The sequence below is a fragment of the Salmo salar genome, chromosome 26 (genome assembly GCF_965601325.2).
Source record: "Salmo salar chromosome 26, fSalSal1, whole genome shotgun sequence".
Lineage (NCBI taxonomy): Eukaryota > Metazoa > Chordata > Actinopteri > Salmoniformes > Salmonidae > Salmo > Salmo salar.
Genome location: NC_138316.1, coordinates 22,254,097 through 22,278,713, shown reverse-complemented (window position 1 = coordinate 22,278,713; position 24,617 = coordinate 22,254,097). Strand labels below are relative to the sequence as shown.

The window sequence follows — 24,617 nt, the reverse complement described above, 5'->3', positions numbered from 1 at the left end:
CACAAGCTTCCCACAATAAGTTGGGTGAATTTTGGCCCATTCCTCCTGACAGAGCTGGTGTAACTGAGTCAGGTTTGTAGGCCTCCTTGCTCGCACACACTTTTTCAGTTCTTCCCACAGATTTTCTATAGGATTGAGGTCAGGGCTTTGTGATGGCCACTCCAATACCTTGACTTTGTTGTCCTTAAGCCATTTTGCCACAACTTTGGAAGTATGCTAGGGGTCATTGTCCATTTGGAAGACCCATTTGCGACCAAGCTTTAACTTCCTGACTGATGTCTTGAGATGTTGCTTCAATATATCCACATAATTTTCCTGCCTCATGATGCCATCTATTTTGTGAAGTGCACCAGTCCCTCCTGCAGCAAAGCACCCCCACAACATGATGCTGCCACCCCCGTGCTTCATGGTTGGGATGGTGTTCTTCGGCTTGCAAGCCTCCCCCTTTTTCCTCCAAACATAACGATTGTAATTATGGACAAACAGTTCTATTTTTTTGTTTCATCAGACCAGAGGATATTTCTCCAAAAAGTACGATCTTGACCCCATGTGCAGTTGCAAACCGTAGTCTGGATTCTTTATGGTGGTTTTGGAGCAGTGGCTTCTTTCTTGCTGAGCAGCCATTCAGGTTATGTCGATATAGGACTTGTTTTACTGTGGATATAGATACTTTTGTACCGGTTTCCTCCAGCATCTTCACAAGGTCCTTTGCTGTTGTTCTGGGTTTGATTTGCACGTTTGCACCAAAATACGTTCATCTCCTGGAGACCTTGGCTGGTCTTGGCTGATTTCTTTAGATTTCCCCATGATGTCAAGCAAAGAGGCACTGAGTTTGAAGGTAGGCCTTGAAATACATCCACAGGTACACCTTCAAGCTTCTAAAGCCATGACATCATTTTCTGGAATTTTCCAAGCTGTTTAAAGGCACAGTCAACTTAGTGTATGTAAACTTCTGACCCACTGGAATTGTGATACAGTGAATTATAAGTGAAATAATCTGTCTGTAAACAATTGTTGGAAAAATGACTTGTGTCATACACAAAGTAGATGTCCTAACCGACTTTCCAAAACTATAGTTTGTTAACCTGTTTGGGATAGGGGGCAGTATTTTCACGGCCGGATAAAAAACGTACCCGATTTAATCTGGTTACTACTCCTGCCCAGAAACTAGAATATGCATATAATTAGTAGATTTGTATAGAAAACACTCTAAAGTTTCTAAAACTGTTTGAATGGTGTCTGTGAGTATAACAGAACTCATATGGCAGGCCAAAACCTGAGAAGATTCCATACAGGAAGTGCCCTGTCTGACAATTTATTGTCCTTCTGTAGCATCTCTATCGAAAATACAGCATCTGTGCTGTAACGTGACATTTTCTAAGGCTTCCATTGGCTCTCAGAAGGCGCCAGAAAGTGAAAGACTGCAGTCTCTGGGCGAAGAACAGCAGGAGTATTTGTTAGTGGTCAGGCTGGGAACAGTGACACTGGAGATGCGCGTCCACGAGACTACTCCATTTTTTTCTTTCAGCCTTTGAATGAATACAACGTCGCCCGGTTGGAATATTATCGCTATTTTACGAGAAAAATAGCATAAAAATTATTTTAAACAGCGTTTGACATGCTTCGAAGTACGGTAATGGAATATTTTGACATTTTTTTGTCATGAAATGCGCTCGCGCGTCACCCTTCGGATAGTGACTTCAACGCACGAACAAAACGGAGCCATTTCAATATAACTATGGATTATTTGGAACCAAAACAACATTTGTTGTTGAAGTAGAAGTCCTGGGAGTGCATTCTGACGAAGAACAGCGAAGGTAATCCAATTTTTCTTATAGTAAATCTGAGTTTGGTGAGGGCCAAACTTGGTGGGTGTCAAATTAGCTAGCCATGATGGCCGGGCTATGTACTCAGAATATTGCAAAATGTGCTTTCGCCGAAAAGCTATTTTAAAATCTGACACCGCGATTGCATAAAGGAGTTCTGTATCTATAATTCTTAAAATAATTGTTATGTTTTTTGTCAATGTTTATCGTGAGTAATTTAGTAAATTCACCGGAAGTTTGCGGTGGGTATGCTAGTTCTGAACATCACATGCTAATGTAAAAAGCTGTTTTTTGATATAAATATGAACTTGATTAAACAAAACATGCATGTATTGTATAACATAATGTCCTAGGAGTGTCATCTGATGAAGATCATCAAAGGTTAGTGCTGCATTTAGCTGTGGTTTTGTTTTTTGTGACATATATTCTTGTTTTGAAAATGTCTGTGTGATTATTTTTGGCAGGGTACTCTCCTGACATAATCTAATGTTTTGGTTTCGCTGTAAAGCCTTTTTGAAATCGGACAATGTGGTTAGATTAACGAGAGTCTTGTCTTTAAAATGGTGTAAAATAGTTGATTGTTTGAGAAAACTGAATTGTGGTATTTTAGTTGGTTTTGTATTTCGCGCCGTGCGATGCCATTGGCTGTTGGCTAGGGGTTCCGCAGGCAGAACGGCGTTCCGCTAGCGGAAGTCTGTCCTTAACAGGTTAACAACAAATTTGTGGAGTGGTTGAAAAACTAGTTTTAATGACTCCAATCTAAGTGTATGTAAACTTCCGATTTTAACTATATTGTGTAAACTATATAAAAACCTGCACTGGTACATACCTTACCTTGCACAAGACATGTATAATGACACAAGTTAGGACATGTTTGGAGGGTTACCTCTCAGGCCGGGTGTATGAGGCCACTGAGTCCAGCGGGGGGAGAGGATCGAACCCCATCACCGACTGAGTGGTCACCTCCTGGGAGAGAACACACACAACTCACCATTACAGTAAACATATTGAAGGCCTATCCTCACTACCACTCTGTTACTGATGTAATTGTCATGCATCCAAAACATCAACGTTGATCTTGTTTGTGTTATGAGGAGCTCTCGATGAGGAGGTCCAATCATTATATTTGATTGGGTTCTTCATGCAACCAATAAGGAAGCCGTATGCCAGTGGTTAATTCCCTCTTTCAACTAGAGGACTACATTCTTAGCATAATTTGGTATGCTCTGTACTGTAGCTACTCTCATGCAAACCACATTTACTCTGTGGGGCGTTTCATGTTATAAACATACAGGATATACATTGTACAGAATAAATGAATACAACCATTCATGATCATGTGATAAAGCAGTAAGGAAATTATACTATGATTAGATAAGTCACTCTATTCCCCTATATACTGTGTGCTACTATTGACCAGGGTTATGGCTGGTCAAAAGTCATGCAATATAAGGGGATAGGGTGCTATATGAGACACAGACATAATAATAGAGTAAAGCTGGTTGCCAAATCTGTTTCTGATTGAACAAACGACAAACAGCATGACAATGGATGACTGGGCTAAATCAGAAACAGAACTGGTGACCAGGGTATAGTAGAGTGGCTGTTGCCTGAGTCTCTCACCAGCGGTAGAGTGGAGGTGGCCTCTTTGATTTCAGACAGGATGACGTGGCGATGGATGTTCAGGGGGGCACTCTGGTACCTCTGCTTCCTCCTAGGGGGGTGGAGGAGACAGGAGGGGAAACCAAAGTCAGAGACACATAGGCCGGGGCCTCCCGAGTGGTGCAGCTGTCTAAGGCACTGCATTGCAGTGCTTGAGGCATCACTACAGCCCCGGGTTAGATGCCAGGCTGTGTCACAGCCAGCTGTGACCAGGAGACCCATGAGACGGTGCACAATTGGGCCAGCGACGTCCAGGTTAGGGGAGGGTTTGGCCGGCCGGGATCACAAAAAAGGGGTAACAGTACAAAAACGATATAATAATAATAATAATAAAATAAAAAAGTACTTGAAAATACAGTGGGTTTCACTGTGTGTTGTGTTGTATTGGACCCAAGCCTGTAATTTTTAATTTAGGCAAAAAAGCAAATTTCTTTGCCGTGTTGTTTTGCAGTATTACTTAACGGCCTTGTTGCAAACAGAATGAATGAAGTGAACTGTTTAACACAGGCTTCATTCTTTTCACATTGCCATACATGCCAGATATGTGGAGTGAATGCAATGTGGTTTATCCTCTATATTTTCAAGTTATGTGCTTGCAGCATCATGTTATGGTTATGCTTGTCACCTGCAGAGACTCGGGAGTTTGTCAGGATCAAAATAAATATGAAAGGAGCAAAGTCCAGATAAAAAGTTAGAGGAAACCCTGTCTCAGTCTTCTGAATACATAACCCTGGTATAGTTTTATATTTCAGCAGGACAATTACACTAATTGTAATGCTGTAATTGTAATGCCAAGAGGTGTTGAGTGTTCCTGAATGGTCCAGTCTCAGTCCTAATTTAAATCTGCTTGAAAATCAGAGACAAGATTTGAATATTGCTGTCCATCAATGACTTCCAATCAAATTTACTGAGCTTGAGAAATAAAAATTAAAAAATTAAAAATGGATACATGTTGCCCTAACATTGGTGCAAAGTTGGTAGATTCTTATTCCAAATGTTTTACAGCTGTAATGGCTGCCAAATGTGTTTCCACCAAGTATTAACCCTGGGGTGTGAAGACATAAGCAATCCAGACATCTTAATTATATTTTATTAATTTGGAAAATGTTCTATAATTTTTCTTTCACATTGGAAATGTCGAGTAGAACAATGGTAGAAAAACAATCTAATGTAATCTATTTTTGATTTAATTTTAAGGCAGCAAGCTTGGAATCCACATTGAACATTGCTCCACTGAATCAATGAATATTACTTATTGAACAGAAATACTCAGTATTAGAGGTGAATGGGGTAACGAGGAACAGTTTGGACGGTTGGAAAGGTAATAATGCCAGTGGTCTAGAGTCCAAGGGGCTCTTACTTGTTTTGGCAGTCCTCCACCAGAGGGTCTTTAGTGTCGACTCGTCGTAACACCTCCCTCACACACTCCTCCAACCACAGTAGGACCCCTCCCTCCCTCCACAGGGTGTGAGTCCGCCCCACATACAGAGACACCAGTTCAGCCAGGGCAGGAGACTGCCTAGAAAGAGGGAAAGAGATGGGAAAAAGGAACAATGGACGATTCAATTCCATTAGGCTGCTGACTGACACAGAAGAGGTGCATATAGGGAAGACATGACAGACAGGGAGACATGATTCCATTTGGCTGACTGACACAGAAGAGGTGCATATAGGGAAGACATGACAGACAGGGAGACATGATTCCATTTGGCTGACTGACACAGAAGAGGTGCATATAGTAAAATGGCGGCAAAAGAAATGGCAGCGCCTAACCAATTGTGCTATTATGTGTTTTTTTCCGCGTTATTTGTAACTTATTTTGTACATAATGTTTCTGCTACCGTATCTTACGGCAAAAAAGAGCTTCTGGATATCAGGACAGCGATCACTCACCTCGGATTAGACAAAGATTTGTCTTCAACAAGCGGGACGCACAGGATATACTGCTAACACCCGACAAGGCCAACATCCCCGTTATGGGCAAGAGAAAGAGACGCAGGTACAGAGGACACAGGGAAGGGTGCCTCGTAAGGATCCACAGAAGGCGAGTGGGAAAGCTGCCGTTACCGTCAATATTACTCGTCAACGTACAATCATTGGACAATAAATTAGACGAGGTACGATCACAAATACCCTACCAACGGGACATCAAAAACTGTAACATCTTATGATTCACGGAATCGTGGCTGAATGATGACATGGATATTCAGCTAGCAGGATATTCAGCTAGCAGGATATTCTTCCGATTGCATTGAGGAGTACACCACATCAGTCACTGGCTTTATCAATAAGTGCATCGAGGACATTGTCCCCACAGTGACTGTACGTACATACCCCAACCAGAAGCCATGGATTACAGGCAAAATTCGCACTGAGCTAAAGGGTAGAACTGCCGCTTTCAAGGTTCGGGACTCTAACCCGGAAGCTTATAAGAAATCCTGCTATGCCCTCAAGACGAACCATCAAACAGGCAAAGCACTAATACAGGGCTAAGACTGAATCGTACTACACCGGCTCCAACACTCGTCGAATGTGGCAGGGCTTGCAAACTATTACAGACTACAAAGGGAAGCACAGCCGCGAACTACCCAGTGACATGAGCCTACCAGACAAGCTAAATCACTTCTATGCTCGCTTCGAGGGAAGCAACACTGAGGCATGCATGAGAGCATCAGCTGTTCCGGACGACTGTGTGATGACGCTTTCCGTAGCCGACGTGAGTAAGACCTTTAAACAGGTCAACATTCACAAGGCTGCGGGGCCAGACGGATTAGCAGGACATGTGCTACGGGCATGTGCTGCCCAACTGGCAGGTGTCTTCACTGACATTTTCAACTTGTCCCTGATTGAGTCTGTAATACCAGCATGTTTTAAGCAGACCACCATAGTCCCTGTGCCCAAGAAGACTAAGGCAACCTGCCTAAATGACTACAGACCTGTAGCACTCACGTCCAAAGCAATGAAGTGCTTTGAAAAGCTGGTCATGGCTCACATCAACACCATTATCCCAGAAACCCTAGACCTACTCCAATTTGCATACTGCCAAAACAGATCCACAGATGTTGCAATCTCTATTGCACTACACACTGCCCTTTCCCACCTGGACAAAAGGAACACCTACGTGAGAATGCTATTCATTGACTACAGCACTCAACACCATAGTCCCCTCAAAGCTCATCACTAAGCTAAGGATCCTGGGACTAAACACCTCCCTCTGCAACTGGATCCTGGACTTCCTGACGGGCCGCCCCCAGGTGGTGAGAGTAGGTAGCAACACATCTGCCACACTGATCCTCAACACTGGAGCCCCTCAGGGGTGCATGCTCAGTCCTGTCCTGTACTCCCTGTTCACCCACAACTGCGTGGCCAGGCACAACTCAAACACCATCATTAAGTTTTCTGACGACACAACAGTGGTAGGCCTGATCACCGACAACGACGAGACAGCCTATAGGGAGGAGGTCAGAGACCTGGCTGGGTGGTGCCAGAATAACAACCTACCCCTCAATGTAACCAAGACTAAGGAGATGATTGTGGACTACAGGAAAAGGAGGACCGAGCACGCCCCCATTCTCATCGACGGGGCTGGTTGAGAGTAGTGGAGCAGGTTGAGAGCTTCAAGTTCCTTGGTGTCCACATCACCAACAAACTAGAATGGTCCAAACACACCAAGACAGTCGTGAAGAGGGCATGACAAAGCCTATTCCCCCTCAGGAAACTAAAAAGATGTGGCATGGGTCCTCAGATCCTCAAAAGGTTCTACAGTTGCAACATCGAGAGCATCCTGACTGGTTGCATCACTGCCTGGTACGGCAACTGCTCGGCCTCCGACCGCAAGGCACTACAGATGGTAGTGCATACAGCCCAGTACATCCCTGGGACCAAGCTTCCTGCCATCCAGGACCTCTACACCAGGCGGTGTCAGAGGAAGGCCCTAAAAATTGTCAAAGACCCCACCCACCCCAGTCATAGACTGTTCTCTCTACTACCGCATGGCAGGGGGTACCAGAGTGCCAAGTCTAGGACCAAAAGGCTTCTAAACAGCTTTTACCCCCAAGCCATAAGACTCCTGAACAGGTAATCAAATGGCTACCCGGACTATTTGCATTGTGTCGTGCCGCCCCCCCCCCCCTTCCCCCCCCCCAACCCCTCTTTTACGCTACTGCTACTCTGTTTATCATATATGCATAGTCACTTTAACCATACCTACATGTACATACTACCTCAATCAGCCTGACTAACCGGTGCCTGTATATAGCCTCGCTACTGTATATAGCCTGGCTACTGTTATTTTTCACTGTCTTTTTACTGTTGTTTTTTTACTTATCTATTGCTCACCTAATACCTATTTTTTACTTAAAAATTGCACTGTTGGTTAGGGCCTGTAAGTAAGTAAACATTTCACTGTTGTATTCGGAGCACGTGACAAATAAACTTTGATTTGATATAGGAAAGACATGAAAGACAGGGAGACATGATGCCTCGATTGAAGCAGATGCTTTACCCCAACTGGCTTCTGGGTCCAAAGAAGTCATGTGACGATACAGCAGCATCTGGCTGCACTGTGCACAGTTCCAACAGAGGCATCAACACTGGGGAACACCCAAACAAACAGATATCAGGCATAGGTCTCTTTTCTGTGTGTGTGTGTGTGTGTGTGTGTGTGTGTGTGTGTGTGTGTGTGTGTGTGTCTATAAAAGCATCCATGGTGTAACACATTCTGACGGCTGTTCCTCTCAGGCCTGTGCGTGTGTGTATGTGTGTGTGTGACTTTAACCTCCAGGGAACATGATGAGAGCGTTCTGCAGCAGCAGGTCAGCCTTGTGTTTCAGCCTTTCCCTCTCCTCTGACTCAGTCTGATCCTCCTGACTCAGGTGGAAGTGGCTCAGAGCCACAGAGAAGGCAAAGTTTGGCAACTGGGACAGGTTTCTGTGCACCTGGGAAACACACACACAGGAATCAGACAATACACACAGAAATCAGACAATACACACACACACACACCACACACAGAAATCAGACAATACACACACACACACACACACCACACACAGAAATCAGACAATACACACACACACACACACACACACACCACACACAGAAATCAGACAATACACACACAGAAATCAGACACACACTGGTTTGAGGTCACACATACAGGGAAAATCTTGCACACACACTCGTCTCACCTCCCAATCCTGGTATAGCCGGAGGAGGAAGTTGTACTCTCGTGAGCGCAGGGAGAGGAAGTCAATGAGCAGTAGCATACAGAGGGGATCGCTGTCGGGGTCCAGACTTGGGAGAGAAAGGAGATGACGGAATAAAACACACAACAGCTCCTCTTCTTCAATGAATACTTCATTCAGTTTCGTCTACATAACTAAGACCACATAACTATTATATAAATAAACATTACAGAAATAAAATAAATGGTTTCTTTATTAAAAGTGGACCCATGACAACCCGTGACCAGAATCTGTGCCATTGCTGGAAAGACTCAATATCCTGGGGATCCTAAATACAGTGACACTATACATAATGGAAATGGAGGCACTGTGGAGGCACTGTGCTTTTACTGGTATTTCAAGCTTTATCCACTAGTGTTGCTGCAGGTAGAAAATCCTGGGAAATGTTATTTAATTGACACGGTCTCCAATCAATCAATGCCTGGTTGTGCGTGTGATATTATTATTTACTATAATTTGGCAGGGAATACTATTTGTAGATCAGTGATTCTACATCTTATTTTGCTCAAGCTGATCCTCTCCAACAGACTTGGAAGTTGTAGCTAAAAATTTGTAAAATCGGGGGCAGTTAAAGGGGAGATTAAATGAAACCAACCATGGAAATACATTGTATGTAATTCAGGGGGTATCCCCAACAGATCCAAACCCGGATCCAGCGACTATAAATCAACACCTGTTGGCCTGACAGTCACTGGATCTGGGTTTGTAGATCCGCGTTTGAGTCCCGGTCGGGGCTACCCTCCAAATTTACTACATTGGTGTCAGAAGTGGGATTGGTGCCCATGAGGCCATCCGAGTGGCATGTACGCGTGAGGGACTAGGCATAGCTTGGGGACACGCTCTCCCGAAGGAAGGGAGTAGTGAAGCAACCATAACCCAACACCTAGCGAGCTCGTCAAGCTGTTCGGACCTCTTGGAGTAACAGGTTAAGGGATTGGCAGTCGCTGGACCTGGGTTCCAGTCACGGTCAGATATTGATTGGAGACAGCTTGTGTCAATTAAATAACATTTCCTAGGATTTTCTACCTCCATCAACACTATTGGATAATGCTGGTAATACCGGTAAAAGCACAGTGCCTCCATTTCAGCAACAAAAAGCAGGGCCCTATATGTGGTATATGACAGAGCTGCTGCGGGCAGCAGGGCTGTTCATCTGGTATTCCTATCAGTCATCTACTGAAGCAGAGATAAGGTCCTCCTGATCATAACACAGCAGGCCTGAGAGGGACAGCCGTCACAATGTGTTCCACCATGGATGCTTATACAGAGCAGACACACACCACCATGAGGGGAGGAAGCCAGTGTTTGACGGAAATCATAGATAAACAATCAGAGTACAAAACATTAGGAACACCTTCCTAATATTGAGTTGCACCCGCTTTTGCCCTCTGAAGAGCCTCAATGCGTCTGGGTATGGACTCCACAAGGTGTTAAAAGTGTTCTACAGGGATGCTGGCCCATGTTGACTCCAATGCTTCCCACAGTTGTGTCAAGTTAGCTGGATGTCCTTTGGGTGGTGGACCATTCTTGATAAACACAGGAAACGGTTGAGCGTGAAAAACCCAGGCACCTACGACCATACCCCATTCAAAGGTACTTAAATATTTTCTCTTGCCCCTTCATCCTCTGAATGGCACAGATACACAATCCATGTCTCAAGGTTTAAAAATCCTTCTTTAACCTGTCTACTCCCCTTCAATAAATGACATCAATAAGGGATCTTAGCTTTCACCTGGATTCACCTGGTCAGTCTATGTCATGGAAAGAGCAGGTGTTCATAATGTTTAATACACCATGACCACCACATCCCAGATAAGATAAAGGCTAAAGGCCTAAGACACAGGGCCGAGGCAGATGAATGTGTAGTAATAGCCCTTCCATAGTGTGTGGACTGTCCCGTGGGTGTTGTACTGTCATACCGCTTAACCAGGTTTTATGACCAATAATGGACCCATTTAGAGGAGTCATTCCTGGGTAATATATAGACATCTGACTTGGGTTTATGTTTGTTTAGTTGATATGAAGTGTGGTAAGACCTTTATTAGGATAATATATGAGAAGGAATCTTTATAAGGAGGACATTTTAGATAACAATTGGGATTGGGCGCAGATAAGCACAGCGCAGCCTTTGTGCCATTTAATAAACTACAAATATCACATCATTAATATATTTTATTTAGATGGTTTGAACAATCCGTTTTTTATATCCACTACATGACCAAAAGTATGTGGACACCTGCTCGTCAAACATCTCATTCCATAATCATGGGCATTAATATGGAGTTCCTCTGGGAAGGTTTTCCACTAGATGTTGGAACATTGCTGCGGGGACTTGCTTCCATTCAGCCAAAAGAACATTAGTGAGATCAGATCTTAGGCTGGTGTGCGGCTGCTCTGCTATGGAAACCCATAGCAGCTTCAGCACTTAGCGGACCTGTTCTGTGAGCTTGTGTGGCCTACTACTTTGAGGCTGAGCCGTTGTTGCTCCTAGACTTTTCTACTTCACAATAACAGTACTTACAGTTGACCGGGGCAGCTCTAGCAGGGCAGAAATCTGATGAACTGACTTGGAAAGGTGGCATTCTATGACGGTGTCATGTTGAAAGTCACTGAGCACTTTCTGTAAGGCCATTCTACTGTTAATGTTTGTCTATGGAGATTGCATGGAGGTGTGCTCAATTTTATACACCTGTTGCAACACGCAACAATTTCAAAGATTTTACTGAGTTACAGTTCATCTAAGGAAATCAGTGAATTGATAAAAACGTATTAGACCCTAATCTTTTAAATGCACACATTTTGTCTTTATCTGCACTTTTGTCTTTCAATTGGCTTTTTTTGTCCGAATAAATAACACACATAGTCCGTCGCTGTACTTCTTCCATTATGCGATTCTCACCTTCCCTCTACCCCTGACACCTGGGGTGCACACTGCACACACACACACACACACACACACACACACACACACACACACACACACACACACACACACACACACACACACACACACACACACACACACACGTCTCCCATGTACCTCAGGATAAGTCTGCAGTACTCCAGGGCTGTCCGGGGGCATCCCCTCCTCTCCAGGAACATCATGTGCTTATAAACAGCCAAGTAGAATGCCCTGCAGAGAGGATAGATATACAGACAAAGGAGATACCTACATTATAAACCTTATAAAATGAAATATTCAATGGAAATTTAAGAGAAAGGCCCTTCATAACAGTGTTTGTGGATTGACCTGTATAGCAGAGATGTATTATCTAACCTGTTTTCTGGTCGCAGGTAGTCCAGTCTGCTGGTTCCTGACGTCAGGCTGCACACAGGGTGGAATGCACACTCAAAGCTGTACAGGGCGCGCTCTGGAACACACACAGTCTTTTATTAAAGACAAGTGAAAATATATAACTTTAGCCAGCACTACCTGGCTGCTAAACAGTCTCAGTGATTCACAATTGGTAGATCACCATACCCTCCTCCAGGCTCCTTCCACCTGTCTGTGTTTGTCTTTTGTAAAAACATAAATGTCTCCCTCTGCTGGAAGGCATGAAAACAGCTTTAAGTGAAACCACTCACCTTCTCCCTTGCGAGTTCCAGTGTCAACAACTACTCAACAAGACTAGCTACCTAGAGGTAGCAGCATTTCTCATTGGTCAAAAACACTGGTAGGATCCCAATGTACTAAGCCCCTGCAAAATAAGATTATACAACTATAAAAACTTCCAGAGCTGCTGTAATGAGTTGATTTGAGTAGGACCTCATTAGCATGATCAGGAGCAGCTGACAGGATGAGAGGGGCGACACCCACACATCAAGAATCTTGACATGCACTTTCACTGACTATATCTGAACAATCAGTGGGTTGTTTGAATGTATTGCGTACAGTGCAAACATGTGGCTAGATAACCAATACATATTTTAGATGGGTTCAATTCAGTTACGTGCGGTTGAAAATGTACTTTCACCTTGGAGGTCAGAGAGAAGTCACTGTAAATGGAAGCTGCTTTTGCTTGCCCTCTGCATTGATGTGATTTAGCCCTGACCAAAGCATGCTCTGCTCAAACCTTAACTGTATTTATCAACTCATTTATAGATGATGTTAGCAGGCTAGTAGCGACAGGCTTGGAGTAACAGTACGGTAAGATTTCCTGCCTCAATGCATTACCTGAGGAATCTGAAATACCCTACTTTGCATGCTGGCCCCTTGTTGTTCTTTTTTTCCCAATATAGAGTCTTTCAGAGAATAAACATGCTGTAGATACAGCAGACTCAATTTAACTATTAAACCTTATCTTGATCAACTGCATAAGGCAGAGAGAGGTTCTTAAGCTTTTTCAGCTCGAGACCCAAATGAGAAATTTACTGTCCTCAAACCACCCAAATTAAGAATAAATAGTGTACACCGATGTTTATCAAGAATAATGTTGCATAAACTTATTCCAACTATTTATCTGGGACCTAGATTAAATTGTATAAGAGTCCAAGGAAACATACCAAAGGCGTCTCATGACACATTTACAAACCTTGAGCAAGAGGATAGAGCAGAGAGGATCCCCAACTCACCAATCAGAGCTTTGAGTATGACCCTCCTTGCCAACCAGAGCAAAGACAGGAGTCCCACTCACCAATCAGGTCCCTGACACTCACCGATTAGATCCCTGGCCATTTCCTGGTCCTCCTGCATGCGGCAGACATCAGAGAGCTGCAGCAGGGAGTCAATGTGGTAGGGGTTCATCTGTAGCAGGGCCTGGGGAGAGCGTAGGATGGGGGAGGACAGGGGGAGCGTGGGGTGGACAGGGAGAGGGTGGGGGAGACAGGGAGAGGTTGGGGAGACAAGGAGAGGGTGGGGAGACAAGGAGAGGGTGGGGAGACAAGGAGAGGTTAGGGTGGACAGGGGCAGGGTAGGAGGGAGATAGGGAGAGAGTGGGGGAGACAGGAAGAGGGTGGGGGAGACAGGAAGAGGGTGGGGGAGACAGGAAGAGGGTGGGGGAAATGGAGAGGTTGGGGTGGACAGGGGGAGGGCGGAAGGACAGGGGGAGGGTGGGGGAGACAGGGGCAGGGTGAGGGAGATGGGGCGGGGGGGCAGGGGGATGGTGGGGGAGACAGGGAGAGGGTGAGGGAGATGGGGGAGATTGGGGTGGACAGGGGGAGGGTGGGGGACAGGTGGAGAAGACAGGGAGACGGGTGGGGGAGTTGTGGGGGGGGACAGGAGGGAGGATCACCGTATGTCTAAACATTAGAAACCATGTACAGTGGCAAGAAGTATGTGAACCCTTTGGAAATACCTGGATTTCTGCATAAATTGTTGTGACCTGATCTTCATCTAGGTCACAACAATAGACAAACACAGTCTGCTTAAACTAATAACACACAAACAATTATACGTTTTCATGTCTTTATTGAACACACCGTGTAAACATTCACAGTACAGGGTGGAAAAGTATGTGAACCCTTGGATTTAATAACTGGTTGATCCTCCTTTGGCAGCAATAAACTCAACCAAACATTTTCTGTAGTTGCGGATCAGACCTGCACCACGGTCAGGAGGAATTTTGGACCATTCCTCTTTACAAAACTGTTTCAGTTCAGCAATATTCTTGGGATGTGAACTGCTCTCTTGAGGTCATGCCACAGCATCTCAATCGGGTTGAGGTCAGGACTGACTGGGCCACTCCAGAAGGCGTATTTTCTTCTGTTGAAGCCATTCTGTTAATGATTTACTTCTGTGTTTTGGGTCGTTGTCCTGTTGCATCACCCAACTCATTTTGAGCTTCAATTGATGGACAGATAGCCTTACATTCTCCTGCAAAACAACTTGATAAACTTGGGAATTCATTTTTCGGTCGATGATAGCAAGCTGTCCAGGCCCTGAAGCAGCCCCAAAACATGATGCTCCCTCCACCATACTTTACAGTTGGGATGAGGCTTTGATGTTGGTGTGTTGTGCCTTTTCTTCTCCACACATAGTGTTGTGTGTTCCTTCCAAACAACTCAACTGTGGTTTCATCTGTCCACAGAATATTTTGTCAGTAGTGCTGTGGAACATCCAGGTGCACTTTTGCAACCTTCAGACGTACAGCAATGTTTTTTTTTGGACAGCAGTGGCTTCTTCCGTGGTGTCCTCCCATGAACACCATTCTTGTTTAGTGGTTTACGTATCGTAGACTTGTCAACAGAGATGTTAGCATGTTCCAGAGATTTCTGTAAGTCTTTAGCTGATACTGTAGGATTCTTCTTAACCTCATTGAGCATTCTGCACTGTGCTTTTGCAGTCATCTTTGCAGGATGGCCACTCCTAGGGAGAGTAGCAACAGTGCTAAACTCTATCCATTTATAGACACTTTGTCTTACCGTGGATGGATGAACATCAAGGTTTTCAGAGATACTTTTGTAACCCTTTCCAACTTTATGCAAGTCAACAATTCTTTATCTTAGGTCTCTTTGTTCGAGGCATGGTTCACATCAGGCAATGCTTCTCATGAATAGCAAACTCTAATTTTGTGAGTGTTTTTATAGGGCAAGGCAGCTCTAACCAACATCTCCAATCTCATCTCATTGATTGGACTCCAGGTTAGCTGACTCCTGACTCCAATTAGCTTTTGGAGAAGACATTAGCCTATAGGGGGTTCACATACTTTTCCCAACCTACAATGTGAATGTTTAAATTATGTATTCAATATAGACAACAAAAATACAATAATGTGTGTGTTATAAGTTTAAGCACACTATGTTTGTCTATTGTTGTGACTTGGATGAAGATCAGTTCAAATTTGATGACCAATTTATGCAGAAATCCAGGTCATTTCAAAGGGTTCACATACTTTGTTGTTGCAACTGTATGTCCTCAACCTGAAATTTCAAATGAATTCACCTCTAGTTTCTCATGCCTTGACCTAGAATCTTAGTCGGGATTTATCTAGAATCTAAATTCGTGCATATCAGTTGTCCTAGATATTTGAGACATGCATCACAGCTTTGCTGATCAATCTCCCTGAGACCGTGGGTGTAGCCTTACCACAATGTTGTTGGGATCCATGGACTCCACTGAGTCCAGGAACTTGAACTGAATCTGCTGGTAGTCCCGGCTGTGCTCGAAGGTGAAGTACTGTAGACCATCCCTGGACTCCAGTAGGGTCATTGAGATACCTGAGGGAGGAAATATTACGGACAGTATTATTCTATGTGAGTTACATGCAATGACGTATATAAACCCTGGATTGCTGATGCTATGTATTGCCCATTCAGAGGCTAAGTTTCAACAACTGGATCCTGGACTTCCTGACGGGCCGCCCCCAGGTGGTGAAGGTAGGAAACAACACCTCCACTTCGCTAATCCGCAACACTTGGGCCCCACAAGGGTGTGTGCTCAGCCCCCTCCTGTACTCCCTGTTCACCCATGACTGCGTGGCCACGCACGCCTCCAACTCAATCATCAAGTTTGCAGACGACACAACAGTAATAGGCTTGATTACCAACAATGACGAGACAGTCTACAGGGAGGAGGTGAGGGCTCTGGGAGTGTGGTGCCAGGAAAATAATCTCTCACTCAATGTCAACAAAACAAAAAGAGCATTAATAAATGCATTTCTATAGCTTCCAAAATCTTTTTTTACAATTGAGGAGGAGTACCAAGATGGCTGCGCGGTGGCTTCAATACAGCGCCCCATCAGTCATCCAGGATTTATACACAGTTTTGGTTAAATGTGTGTACAGTTGCAGTATGTTGAAATTGCATCAATTTGATATAGATGTGTATGTGGAATAAAGATAATGATAAGACAATTCGATGTATAGCTAGCTATACAGTGCATTCGGAAAGTATTCAGACCTCTTGACTTTTTCCATATTTTGTTACATTACAGCCTTATTCTAAAATGGAATAAATTGTTTTTTCCCCTCAATCTACACACAATACCTCATAAGCTGAACCTCGGCAAGACGGAGCTGCTCTTCCTCCCGGGGAAGGACTGCCCCTTCCATGATCTCGCCATCACGGTTGACAACTCCCTTGTGTCCTCCTCCCAGAGTGCTAAGAACCTTGGCGTGATCCTGGACAACACCCTGTCGTTCTCCACTAACATCAAGGCGGTGACCCGATCCTGTAGGTTCATGCTCTACAACATTCGCGGAGTACGACCCTGCCTCACACAGGAAGCGGCGCAGGTCCTAATCCAGGCACTTGTCATCTCCCGTCTGGATTACTGCAACTCGCTGTTGGCTGGGCTCCCTGCCTGTGCCATTAAACCCCTACAACTCATCCAGAACGCCGCAGCCCGTCTGGTGTTCAACCTTCCCAAGTTCTCTCACGTCACCCCGCTCCTCCGCTCTCTCCACTGGCTTCCAGTTGAAGCTCGCATCCGCTACAAGACCATGGTGATTGCCTACGGAGCTGTGAAGGGAACGGCACCTCCATACCTTCAGGCTCTGATCAGGCCCTACACCCAAACAAGGGCACTGCGTTCATCCACCACTGGCCTGCTGGCCCCCCTACCTCTGAGGAAGCACAGTTCCCGCTCAGCCCAGTCAAAACTGTTCGCTGCTCTGGCACCCCAATGGTGGAACAAGCTCCCTCACGACGCCAGGACAGCGGAGTCAATCACCACCTTCCGGAGACACCTGAAACCCCACCTCTTTAAGGAATACCTAGGATAGGATAAAGTAATCCTTCTAACCCCCCCCCCCCTTAAAAGATTTAGATGCACTATTGTAAAGTGGTTGTTCCACTGGATATCATAAGGTGAATGCACCATTTTGTAAGTCGCTCTGGATAAGAGCGTCTGCTAAATGACTTAAATGTAAATGTAATGTAAATGTATAATGACAAAGCAAAAACAGGTTTTTAGAAATGTGTAAATGTGATATTTCAAAAGTATTCAGACCCTTTACTAAGTACTTTGTTGAAGCACCTTTGTCAGTTATTACAGCCTCGAATCTTCTAGGGTGCACCTGTATTTGGGGAGTTTCTCCCATTCTTCTCTGCAGATCCTCTTAAGCTCTGTCAGGTTGGATGGGAAGCGTCGCTGCACAGCTATTTTCAGGTCTCGCCAGATATTGGGTTGAGTGGCCCAGGCTCTGGCTGGGTCACTCAAGGACATTCAAAGACTTGCCCTGAAGCCACTCCTGTGTTGTCTGTGTGCTTAGGGTCAATGTCCTGTTGGAAGCTGAACCTTCGCCCCAGTCTGAGGTCCTGAGCAGGTTTCATCAAGGATCTCTCTGTACTTTGCTCTGTTCATCTTTCCCTCGATCCTGACTAGTTTCCCAGTCCCTGCCACTAAAAAACATCCCCACAGCATGATGCTGCCACCAGCATGCTTCACCGTAGGGATGGTGCCAGGTTTCCTCCAGACATGACACTTGGCATTCAGGCCAATCTTGGTTTCATCAGACCTGAGAATCTTGTTTCTCATGGTCTGAGAGTCTTTAGGTGCCTTTTGGCAAACTCCAAGTGGGCTGTCATGTGCCTTTTACTGAGGAGTGGTTTCCATTTGCCCACTCTACCATAAAGGCCTGATTGTAGAAATATTTTGGTATCCTTCCCCAGATCTGTGCCTCGACACAATCATGTCTCGGAGCTCTACGGACAATTCCTTTGACCTCATGGTTTGGTTTTTGCTCTGACATGCACTGTCAACTGTGGAACCTTATACAGACAGGTGTGTGCCTTTCCAAATCATGTCCAATCAATTGAATTTACCACAGGTGGACTCCAATCAAGGATCTCAAGGATGATCAATGGAAACAGGATGCACCTGAGTTCAATTTCGAGTCTCATAGCAAAGGGTCTGAATACTTATGTGAATAAGGCATTTCTGTTTTTATTTTGAATATATTTCTATAGATTTATTTTCACTTTGTCATTATGAGGTATTGTGTGAAGATTGATGAGAAAAAAAATATTAAATCAATTTTAGAATAAGGCTGTAACAAAATGTGGAAAAAGTCAAGAGGTCTGAATACTTTCCGAATACACTGTAGATATTTAAGTGGAATAAAAATTGCAATCTGTCCCATTCATTCCATGCCCATGTACAGTATAGCACCCTAGAATTTGAATGAACACATTTTGGGCTAAGGAGAGGGAAGCATTTCATGGTGACACTGCAGTCCTGGTGTACCACATTCAAGCCAAGGCACTGAGACTACTCAAAAAGTGAGAGGTAAAAGCTAAAATCACCCATCTATATTTTGGGAGGGAAATGACATTTCCCAGACCAAATCTCCAGTCAGGTGATTGCATAAGCCTTGAGTTTGGGGGAGCTTTAACACCCTGAGGAGAAACTAACACTGACGTAACAGAGACCCTGATTCTTCTCCAACCTCAGCTCTGGGTTAAACAGCCCAGTATCCCACAACACCAGGGGCACTATGGACCCAAACATCAATGGAGTCTTTCCCAAACATCAATAGAGTCTTTGAGGTCGAGGGCTAGGCAGCAATTGATTAATGATATCTGGTGATTGGACTGTTTTTTAACAAAACGTCACAGGGCAACGTTTAAAGCCACAAAACACAGCCTTTAGTGTGATCCTACCCAGAAAAGCTGTCTATGTCAACAAGCCTTCCGGCTGCCCCTAACATGTACTTTTTTCTGCTGCTACTCTTGATTGGTTATATGCTACCCAAACTGGAGCAGGAGTCTTAGAGTCCCACCGATGACAATTCCGAATGTGTTAATGGAGAGACACTGTCATCTTGTTGCTCAACACAGAGGCGCCAGCACGAGGAGATGGGGATTAAATTGAGCATAATTGATTAAATCCTAATAAATAGAAACTGGCATATCAAAATGTATTTCAGAGAACTGGAGCTACAGTATAGTGAAGTCTGGCGCTATAGCGTGGCTGGCCCTTAAGTGTACACTACACAGAGAGCTAATTTCAAAAACATGCCTGTCAATCTCTCCTGGCTCAAAGTAGAGGAAAAACTGACTGCATCACTACATGTCTTTGTGAGAGGTATTGATGTGTTGAAAGCACCAAACGATATGTTCAAACAGCTAACACACAGCTCAGACACCCATACATACCCTACAAGACATGCCACCAGGGGTCTCTTCACAGTCCCTAACGCAGGGGTCTCCAACCCTGTTCCTGGAGAGCTACCCTCCTATAGGTTTTCGCTCCAACCCCAGTTGTAAATAAGATGGTTCAGTTTACCAACCAGCTAATTATTAGAATCAGGTGTGCTAGATTAGGGTTGGAGTGAAAACCTGCAGGACGGTAGCTCTCCAGGAACAGGGTTGTAGAGTCCTGCCTTAAGGCCAGAACAGAGGTTGGGAAACGCACAGTACTTCATAGAGCCAAGACTACATGGAACTCTCTCCCACATCAGATAACCCAAACTAGCAGTAAAATCAGATTTTAAAAAACATAAAACACCTCACAACGCGGACTGCGAAGAGACACACACACATTGTAATATTGTATTGTTATACATTTTAGACTGTACATTTGTAATGGTGGGCAGTGTGAATTTGTTTAGTACACAATGTTTGTTGTAATGTATTGATTTATTTATGATGTAGACTATTGTTTTGATGTGTTGTTATGTAGGGTTGGGCAGTATCCAGATTTTCTTACCATCATACTGTTTCTGTACCATATCGGGGTATACGGTATTACCCGAAATGCACATAAGGGGCGCTATTTCAAATAATAATGAATATAAATAAATATTTCTAGTTTTTATTTACACACAAAACCATTTAGGGAACATGGATCTTGATCTAGGATGGGATTGTATGTCTCTGCTGTAACCAAGAAGCTTGATCTTGACATCTAGCCACTTAGCTAGCAAGTTAGCAAACCAAATGCATAGCTGGAGCCCTGAGCTGGATATACATTATTTGATACATGTTAGATTTCTTATAGTAATACTTATATTATATTTATAAGCAGTGAAGTAGTACGCAACCTCACGAGGCGGGGGGGCCCTTAACCCAAAAAAGTCGAACTTTTTTATTTTTATTATTCATTTCTGAATGGTATTGAAAATCATACCGTTGGTATTTTGAAATAAACCGTTTATACTGCATACCGGGGTATCGCCCAAACCTATTTTTATGTTCCTGTTTGAATCCCAGGAATAATAGCGGCTGCCTTGGCAGCAGCTAACGGGGTTCCTATCATGCCTCTTGATTGTTTGCATGAACTTAATTTATGCCATCATAGTTACAGTATTTTAGTGTATGAGGAAGGGCTGATCTCATTTAGTCGACTGGTCGATTGCTTGGTCGACCAAGATTTCTTTAGTTGAGCAGAAGCAAAAAATATTTTTTAAATAACAAATCATGCTGTACAAGACACCTGTCTGATTTGCGCCTGTCTGAGTGGACTAATCCATTGTGGAGGCCGTGGGGATGGAACAGCCCATCAGTCTAAGAAGTGATGCTGGAATTGTATATGCTTATACTACGTAAGAACAATGGTGCAACAAAAATAAAATAATATTATTTTATAACAAATGTGCTTTCTCCTGAGTTGGACAGTGGTCGCTGTCCGCGGTTCTGAAACATCAGTGCGCTGTTGAATTGGTGCCTTTTCCTAGACCATGTTGCTAATAGCAAAGTTAACCGGCATATTGGTGTTGATAACAATGCAACAGAGGCAGCAGCAGAGTTAGGAGATGAGAAAACAGCCCTTGCCTTAATTGACTAAGTGAGGAGAGGAAACCCCAACTTCATTAGGTCTATAATCAATAGCCTAACTGCCTGGCTTAATAAATCATCCATATATATCTACAGAAATAAGGCAGTTCCTGCTTCTGTTGCCTGTTTGAGTGTTTGTGTTACGGTGTTTGTCTTACGGTGTTCAGAGATTGTTATAACCAATTTATTGATGTGATTATGATATGCTATATGTCAGGCCCTATTGGTCACGTGCATGCGAAGCATACATGTATCACGTAGAGAGAGCAAGGGTTGAGGGAATAGGGAATGTTTTTCCTAAACAAATTAGGGATTTCGGTAACATAACTTTTCAATCAGAAATGGCTTCAGCAACACGGACAGCGCTATACACACTGTTGATGTGTGTCTTTTGTGTGTCTTAAATATTTAATCAAATAGTTCGCTTAAAGCATCAGACAAGCTCAGTGCATATAGCTGATTCGATTAAACACATAGGATATATATATATATAGATATATATATATATATTATTTAACTAGGCAAGCCAATTAAGAACAAATTCTTATTTACAATGACGGCCTACACCAGCCAAACCCGGACAACGTGGGCCAATTGTGCGCCGCCCTATGGGACTCCCAATCACGGCCAGTTGTGATACAGCCTGGACTCGAGCCTTAGACCGCTGCGCCACTCGGGAGCCCAAAATATATGGAAAAATGCACGTTTTAAAATTTAGACCAATCGATTGGTCAAAAGAACAGATGACTCTTGGTCGACCGATCATTTTTGGGGTCGGGGACAGCCCTAGTATGAGGGCATTATCTTCTGTTTTGTGACTATGTCATGGGAGATATTTTATTACATTTGCATCCACAAAAACATTTATGTGAAATGTTGCATAAATAGTATGTATTCACAAGGCTTTCAGCATTCTGAGCGATGCCGAGTGTGAGAGGTTGAGTGTAGGTCTGACCTGGGCGACTGAAGCGTGGCCAGGTGTCTTTAGGGATGGTCATCCAGGTGCTGCGATGGAACTGTCTCTGTCTCTGACGAGGTCTGAGGAAAGTATGAAGAGATGGCCTTGCACTATAACCTTTAATAGTAGCAGCCCCACTGATAAGGAGTTCTGTATAGATCTTACCTTTGATCTCCAAGAACTGCTCGAGCTCCAAAGTATCTCTTCAACTCCGTCTCAGGGTTCAGGTTCCTAACAAACAAAACAGGGTAAGTCCCAATAAAATTGATCACTGATAAATGACTGCCATCAATTAAGTATATTATGATTGTATGACGTTACCCCACTAAGAGACCTGATGTCTGATTGGCTGCTGTGCTGTGGACCTACTCACCTGTGTTCCACATAGAGTACAGGCCTGTTGTCTGAGCCTCCACAGCCCTCACTCTGCAGGGTCAGTCCATTAGACTGCTCTATGGTCTCCAGCAGCGCGTCGATGTCATCCCCAGCTACCTCCTGACAACCACACATAAGAGTCAAATGTAAGACAGAGCAGCTTATGTGAATGAGTGAGACGGCATCAGGGCAGCACCCCCATAGCCTCAATACACAATAAAATGCTGCTAAAGTAAGTGGTTAATATGGCATTGTGCACAACAGCGCCCTCACATTGGGGGACATATGTGTAAGTGATTTGTCAAGATGGACTGTATACCTGTTTATCTCCTGTAGTGTTCTTTTTCTTATTCTTTTTCTTCTTTTTCTTGCTCGCTTTATCTCCGGACTGACATCAGAAGAAAATAAAAACTATTAGACAACTCTTCAAAACATTTGCACTAGATCAATCATCCATAATAGCAACAAGACTGAAGAGGAATGGGGCTCACAATACCCCATAATACTGTGGAGGCTACAGTGTATCAGGGGTGTCCGTCTCTCTCCTCACCTTCGCAGCACCTGTCTCAGGCTGGGCATCTCTCTTCTCTGTTTCCCTGCTGTCACTCTTCTCCTTGCTTTCATCACCATTCTGTTCTTCTGGCTTCACTGTGTCTTCATCCGTCGTGGCTTTCTCTGCTTCATTCTCTGCGTCACATATCTGCAGTGATGTGGTTCCAGCAAGGACGGAAAGGCTCAGATTAAGGTTGTATATCAGAGATTAAATCTCTACATTGCACAGTTTTAATTAATATTTGGTCAGTCTCTGCCTTGATTTCTTGTGGGAGCCATTGGGATTCCAACCTACATTCGTGACATTCATATGGTCAAGGCAAGGGGGTGTACTGTATGACTCCTGTCTGGCCAGGCAAAATCGGTTAGTCAGTATAATGCTGGTTTGATTTGTTGACAGTCTGCATATGTCAATGTGTCCTGCTGCTTTTTTCATTGACTAGCATAACAAGCTAGCTAGCTCTGTCACACAGTTATGTAGCCTAGGGGGTGGAGCTAGGTGGCAGTTAGCGAGACATTTCTTAAACATTTTGCAATGTGTGTTAGAAAAAGATAAACACTCCACCAGTTCGTAAATGTTGCTTAAGTTTTTCTTATTCTTCTTAGCTTTTCTGATGCTGCTCTTAGCATGCTGGAGAACAGCTTCTGCCAGTTCCTCTTCTTCTTCCTCAACATCCGCAGCCTGCTCCTCTGGCTCTGGCCCTTCATCTGGGACAAGATCCCCGAGGTCCAGGGCCTCCTGCCCCCGCTGTTTCCCCTTCAACCTCCTCAGAGCACGACTCGACATCTTCCCTGGACAGAGTTGTCACGAAGATGGGTTATGGTTCAGCTGAGATTTGACCCAGCTTCAGCCATAAACAACATGGGAAAAATACGCATGCCAAAGAGTTTATTCTACGGGTGCTCCATGTAGACAAATCTTGGTGCATGCCAACTATTTTCGTTTTGATAATCACAGTTCGCTGCCGTTTACCTTTGTACCACTAGGTGGCAGTAGTGCGTAAGGACAAAGACTGAAAATACCTGAAATTAGTTAACACAAAAGGGAACTAACGACTTTCAACATTTAAACTATTATTTGTTTGCTGGAGAAGCGGCAACCACTGCCAAGGCTGTTGGTGTAAAGTCAGAATGGTTTCAAAGCCTATGACCAATGCATATTTTTGCTGTAAACAAGGGTTGCCCTGGGTCCATCAATACCTTTTGTGTGTCATGGTGTCAAGAAATGGCCATTATAACTAATAAATAAGACTGAGTATAACACATATAAACCAACAAGGAAGTTTCACCTGTTCCTGCTGCTGTTATGATGTAATGGTTGCCAAACCCAGAGCACTCAAGGA

At 44.1% G+C, this 24,617-nt stretch overlaps 1 protein-coding gene across 2 annotated transcripts in view; it reads right to left on the bottom strand.

Annotated features, from left to right (window-relative positions):
* LOC106587382 (ribosome quality control complex subunit TCF25) overlaps nt 1–24,206 on the bottom strand; it is a 33,373-nt gene extending 9,167 nt beyond the window's left edge. For both annotated transcript variants that reach the window (XM_014175734.3, XM_045707976.2), the window contains exons 1-16: nt 23,840–24,206; nt 23,273–23,422; nt 23,042–23,110; nt 22,721–22,842; nt 22,513–22,578; nt 22,345–22,427; nt 15,759–15,889; nt 13,391–13,490; nt 12,012–12,105; nt 11,775–11,867; nt 8,678–8,783; nt 8,266–8,425; nt 7,993–8,080; nt 4,849–5,007; nt 3,450–3,540; nt 2,713–2,792 (exon numbers count right to left, since the gene is read on the bottom strand). In XM_014175734.3, coding sequence (XP_014031209.1) covers nt 2,713–2,792; nt 3,450–3,540; nt 4,849–5,007; nt 7,993–8,080; nt 8,266–8,425; nt 8,678–8,783; nt 11,775–11,867; nt 12,012–12,105; nt 13,391–13,490; nt 15,759–15,889; nt 22,345–22,427; nt 22,513–22,578; nt 22,721–22,842; nt 23,042–23,110; nt 23,273–23,422; nt 23,840–24,061 — 1,814 coding nt within the window. In that variant the 5' untranslated portion in view covers nt 24,062–24,206. The remainder of the gene's footprint in view (nt 1–2,712; nt 2,793–3,449; nt 3,541–4,848; nt 5,008–7,992; nt 8,081–8,265; nt 8,426–8,677; nt 8,784–11,774; nt 11,868–12,011; nt 12,106–13,390; nt 13,491–15,758; nt 15,890–22,344; nt 22,428–22,512; nt 22,579–22,720; nt 22,843–23,041; nt 23,111–23,272; nt 23,423–23,839) is intronic.
* Nucleotides 24,207–24,617: the final 411 nt, after the last annotated feature.